The sequence below is a fragment of the Camelus dromedarius genome, chromosome 5, assembly GCF_036321535.1.
Source record: "Camelus dromedarius isolate mCamDro1 chromosome 5, mCamDro1.pat, whole genome shotgun sequence".
NCBI lineage: Eukaryota > Metazoa > Chordata > Mammalia > Artiodactyla > Camelidae > Camelus > Camelus dromedarius.
The window spans coordinates 28,636,242-28,642,294 of NC_087440.1; the positions used below are offsets into that span (position 1 = coordinate 28,636,242).

General features: G+C 43.5%; 1 protein-coding gene and 1 non-coding gene across 2 annotated transcripts; both read left to right on the plus strand.

The window, feature by feature from the left end:
* The first annotated feature begins 2,297 nt into the window (after nt 1-2,297).
* On the plus strand, nt 2,298-2,401 carry LOC116153790 (U6 spliceosomal RNA). Its single transcript, XR_004137669.1, has one exon. It is a non-coding gene; the product is annotated as a U6 spliceosomal RNA (small nuclear RNA).
* A 1,522-nt stretch (nt 2,402-3,923) lies between these two features.
* On the plus strand, nt 3,924-5,723 carry CHRM5 (cholinergic receptor muscarinic 5). Its single transcript, XM_010981166.3, has one exon. It carries the CDS (start codon nt 3,950-3,952, stop codon nt 5,648-5,650), a length of 1,701 nt encoding a protein of 566 aa, XP_010979468.2. The 5' UTR covers nt 3,924-3,949; the 3' UTR covers nt 5,651-5,723.
* Nucleotides 5,724-6,053: the final 330 nt, after the last annotated feature.

The window sequence follows — 6,053 nt, forward strand, 5'->3', positions numbered from 1 at the left end:
GAGATGACGTTGCCACTATAAATGATCTTTTCCATTTATCAAAGTATTTATTCCATGTATCAGAGAGAGAGAGAGAAAAAAAAACTTTTTGTGGAATTTTTAAGGACCATGGGGGCTAACAAGTCTGAAATGCGCAGTACAGGCTGCAAATTCCAGCAGGAGTCAATGTTGTAGTTTGAATCTGAAGGCAGTCTGGAGGCAGAATTCCTTCTCCTGGGGACCTCAGTCTTTTCCCTTAAGGCTTTCAACTGATTGGATGAGTCCCACACACATTATGGAGGATAATCTGCTTAATAAAAGCTACCGATTCAAATGTTAATCACATCTACAAAATACCTTCACAGCAACACCTACTCTCAGGGGTTTGACCAAACAACTGGGTACCCGCAGCCTAGCCAAGTTGACACATAAAAGTAACCATCACACTATAAAATATACAAAATCATAAAAATGTAGATATCTTAGACTGCACAGTCCAATTTCCTTATTTTTGCAAATGAGAAAACAGATCAAGGAAGGAAAACCCCCCAGTGATATGTGTACATGCATTCACAGGAGAACATGTACACCCACATTCCCCAAAACCTTCATAAACTGCTATCTTCTAATAAAATTAAGTGGAGAAGTTAAATCCCTGCACAACATCATTTATTTCTATTTCAAAGACTTGATTAGAAAAATTCAGCCAGCAGGCAGTTCATTTTATTACTTCTCTCCAGACCAATGCCCCCACACCCTGGATGCTGGCACCACCTTCAGAGCATATGGGGAGTCAGGAAATAGCGGACACATTTCTCCCCAAAAGCAGGCTTACTCTCAAATCCTCTCCCACCCCTCCTACCCACCCGCTCAACCTCTCAGGTTTCCCTCGAGGTGATGCCTTCTTTTGCCTCTGGGCTCACAAACAAGCTCTTCCCCTCTGGGGCTGAAACGCTCTTTCCCCAACCCATCCCCCCCCCACACCTTTTGCCTGGCTAAAGCCCAGTCATGCTTAGGTCTCAGCTGAAACATCTTTTCAGGATGTGCCTCCCCAACCCCCATTAGGCTGGGTTAGATGTCCTTCACCTGTGCCCCTATGGTGTGCAGTACCATACACCTGAGATGGTATCTCCAGTGTTAGAGTCTGTCACATAAAAGACATTCAGTATTTACCTGGGGAAGGAAGAAAAGGAGGAATGAATGAGAAAGAAAGGAATTTCTGTAGGTTCTTTCTTGAACTGCATGACTTAGATCTGACAAGTAGAAACAGTCTGATGAAATTCACCAGAGAATTGTAGGGTGGAGAGCAAATTTGATCTTTTCAGGTGCTAGGGGCTCTCTGTCTAGTGACCTGGCATCCTGAGGATTTGCTTTGCTGTCACCTGGATGTTGATATCACCAGGGAGTTATTGGTGTACTGTAACAGGAGGCTGGATCAGGGTGGTAGCAGAAGGAATGGAAAGGGACCCATAGGAGGGATATTTCATGGGTAAATGGGACTGCATTGGTTGGACTGTGAAGGAGAAGGGTGCAAGATCAGGATGTTGGGAGAATCTGATCTTTGGTACAAGACAATATCAATTCAATTCCATAGTGAACTTGAGGTATTAGGAAAGGATCTAAAAATACAGTTGAAGACACAAAGGAACTTATTTACAAAACAGAGACACTAATGAACTCATCTACAAAAGAAAGAGACTCGCAGACATAGTAAACAATCTTATGGGGAAAGAGGATGGGAAAGGATAAATTTCAGAGTCTGAGATTTGCAAATGTTAACTACTATATATAAAAATAGATAAAAAAACAAATTTCTTCTGTATAGCACAGGGACCTATATTCAGTATCTTGTAATAACCTTTAATAAAAGAGTATGAAAATGAGTATGTGTATACATACATATATAGATGCATGACTGGGACATTGTGCTGCACACCAGAAATTGACACATTGTAACTGACTATACTTCAATTAAAAAAAAACAAGACAAAAAAGAAACAGAGACAGACTCACAGACACAGAAAACAAACTTATGGTTACCAAGGGGTAAAGGGTGTGGGGAAGAGATAAGTTGGGAGTCGGGGATTTGCAGACACTAACAACTATATATAAAGCAGATAAACAACAAGATCCTACTATAGAGCACAGGGAACTATATTCAATACCTTGTAATGGCCAATAATGAAAAAGAATATAAAAAGGAATATATATATATATATATATATACATACTGAATCACTACGCTGCACACCAGAAATTAATACATTGTAAATAGACTATACTTCAATAAAAATAAAAAACATACAGTTGAAAATACAAAACAGTGCTCACTTTGGCAGCTAAAATTGGAAGGATACAGAGAAGATTAGCATTGCCCCTGGGCAAGGATGACGTGCAAATTTGTGAAGCGTTTCATATTTAAAAAGAAAGAAAATTAAAAAGAAAATACAAAACAAAGCCAAGAAAATTTATAGCCTTTCACAAATTTGTCACCTTCTATCAATTACTGTTAACAAGGAAGTGTCAAGACTGGCCAGTAGGCAGAGCAGGCACTGCCCATGTGATGTGCTCTGAAGGTCATCAAAGACTTTTCTCCCTTCAGCATCATGTAAGGTGCCTGAAATGTAATTAAAATGGTATTTTTCATACGTCATCAGATATATACTGTATGCACATATATCTCTGGAAGGAAAGAAGAGAAATGGTAACAGTAGCTACTTCTGGAAAACAGGGATTGGGAGATTGGAGGTCAGAGGTGGGAGGGAAACCTATCTTTACCATCTACACTTTTGTACCCAACGAAGCTTTTTTATCATATACATAGATCTTTAATCTAGAAAAGGAAAAATTTCCTTCTATTTTTAAAAAGTTGGAATTTGTCAATGGGGGATTGGTTAAATAAATTATAGTATATCCATTAAGTGGGATAACGTAAAGTCATTAAAATGAAAAAAGATAGCTTTGATCCAAAAGATGTATCCAAAAGATGTCCATGATGATTTGCTACGTACAAAAAAACAAAATTCCGAGTATAAACATTTAAAATCCACCCATTCCCAGTACCGCTATTAAAAAAATAAATAAACCAAATTACCTGCCCCCCAAAAACAAAACAATCCACCCATTAAAAACAACTGTGTTTAAATATTTGTTAGCATGTATATGCATAGGGAAAAGCTGTGAAAATACAGTTAGAGCGCTGATTACCTCTGCAAGGTGGAATTACAAGAAGTTTTTGCTTTCTAAGTTCTACATTTTGACATTGCCTGAACTTTTACAAGGGGCATATTACTTCATAATCAGAAAAAAAATTTAATTTAGAACATTTCCATGATATTGCAAATAGCCCAGAAATGGAGGAAGGATCATCACCTTCAGCAGCTGGGGCAAAATTTGAACCCTCCAGATGGAAACTAGGTACACGTGGGGAGTTTGTGCATTAAGTCAGGGAGAAGTGGTGTAATACAGTCTTGGCTCACAATACTGCCTCGATAATATTTAATAATTGAATTTAGTTATATTTATATTAATAATGGGGCTAAAAGTAGATAGAACTTGTCTTTTTCCCTAGTGCATGACAGAATAGGTACTTATTATCAGAAGCTTAAAAAACAGAGGATCTGCCCTCAAGACCATTGCAGCAGAAAGTAACTTAACGTCACCTGCTTTGTCTTCTTCACTGCTCTGCAACATGCCAATTCTTTTTTTCCCTTTTTGTTTGCCCTCCTCAGCCTCCCAGCCCTTTTTTAAAAAATGCCCATTGGAACCACAAGAGGGCAGCAGCCTCATGTACAAGAAAGGCTCCCAGGCACTGGTAATCCCCCAAAGCAAAAGGATGATGTCTTAAGTGTTATCAAAACTTGAGAGATTTCAGCATCTTCCTCTGAATAGATGTGGGACCACATTTAACATCCTGTTGGAAATTATAAACAGTGAGTGGAAAAGAAATTCATGCTGGTGGGTGAAACTAATGTATTTCCCTCTCTTCCAGACACTGGCCAGGAGAGGTGAGATAGAAAAGAGAACAGTCTGGAACCTAAGACTTTGTCCTAATGTAAACTCCTGCACCAGGATGGAAGGGGACTCTTACCACAATGCGACTACAGTCAATGGCACCCCAGTGAGTCACCAGCCTTTAGAACGCCATGGGCTGTGGGAAGTCATCACCATTGCCGCTGTGACAGCTGTGGTGAGCCTGATCACCATTGTGGGCAATGTCTTAGTCATGATCTCCTTCAAAGTCAACAGTCAGCTGAAGACAGTTAACAACTATTACCTGCTTAGCTTAGCCTGTGCGGATCTCATCATTGGGATCTTCTCCATGAACCTCTACACCACCTACATCCTCATGGGCCGCTGGGCTCTCGGGAGCCTGGCCTGTGACCTTTGGCTTGCGCTGGACTATGTGGCCAGCAATGCTTCCGTCATGAACCTTCTGGTGATCAGTTTTGACCGTTACTTTTCTATCACAAGACCCCTGACCTATCGGGCTAAGCGCACCCCCAAGAGGGCTGGCATCATGATTGGCTTGGCATGGCTGATCTCCTTCATCCTCTGGGCCCCGGCGATCCTCTGCTGGCAGTACTTGGTTGGGGAGCGAACGGTACCACCAGATGAGTGCCAGATCCAGTTCCTCTCGGAGCCCACCATCACTTTTGGCACTGCCATTGCTGCCTTCTACATCCCTGTTTCTGTCATGACGATCCTCTACTGCCGAATCTACCGGGAAACAGAGAAGCGAACCAAAGACCTGGCTGACCTCCAGGGCTCTGACTCCGTGGCTGAAGCTGAGAAGAGGAAGCCCGCTCACAAGGCTCTGCTCAGGTCCTGCTTCAGCTGCCCTCGGCCCGCACTGGCCCAGAGGGAAAGGAACCAAGCGTCCTGGTCATCCTCCCGCAGGAGCACCTCCACCACTGGGAAGCCATCCCAGGCCACTGGCCCGAGCACGGAGTGGGCCAGAGCCGAGCAGCTAACCACCTGCAGCAGCTACCCCTCCTCAGAAGATGAGGACAAGCCTGCCATTGACCCTGTCTTTCAAGTGGTCTACAAGAGCCAGGCCAAGGAAAGCTCAAGGGAAGAATTCAGTGCTGAAGAGACCAAGGAAACTTTCGTGAATGCTCAAACTGAAAAAAATGACTGTGACACCCCAAAATATTTCCTGTCTCCAGCTGCTGCTCAGCGACCCAAGAGTCAGAAATGCGTAGCCTATAAGTTCCGATTGGTGGTAAAAGCTGATGGAACCCAGGACACCAACAACGGCTGTCGCAAGGTGAAAATCATGCCCTGCTCCTTCCCGGTGTCCAAGGACCCTTCGACAAAAGGCCTCGATCCCAACCTCAGCCATCAGATGACCAAACGAAAGAGGATGGTCCTCGTCAAAGAGAGGAAAGCAGCCCAGACCCTGAGCGCCATTCTCCTGGCGTTCATCATCACGTGGACCCCTTACAACATCATGGTCCTGGTTTCCACCTTCTGTGACAAGTGTGTCCCAGTCACCCTGTGGCACTTGGGCTACTGGTTGTGCTACGTCAACAGCACCGTCAACCCCATCTGCTATGCCCTCTGCAACAGAACCTTCAGGAAGACCTTTAAGATGCTGCTTCTCTGCCGATGGAAAAAGAAAAAAGTGGAAGAGAAGTTGTATTGGCAGGGAAACAGCAAGCTCCCATGAAAAGTAACAACTCCTCTCAAAAGAATGACCATGGTCCAAGTCCTCTGAGGAGGAGCAAGATGATTCTGGTTTACTTTCCAAAAAGACGTCTGTCATTTTGAGTCCCTAAGGACTCTGTAAAGGCTTGAGGTCTCTCACGAAAAGGAAGGAATCACAGCGACCTCAGTTGCTGCCATATTGAACGATTCTTGTCTATAACCAAGGTCGCCTGATGCCACTGGAGTCTGCCACTGAAGTGAAGAGGCAGACTCATGGCCGTCACAGGAGGAGGCACTGGGCACAATGAACAATGACCAAGGGAGCGTCTGTCTAACCTTCTGTGGGCAACAGCGGGGACTGGGTGGAAACCTGTCACAGAGTTTTGTGCACTATGTACGTGTCTATGAAGCTGTCTCATTCCAGT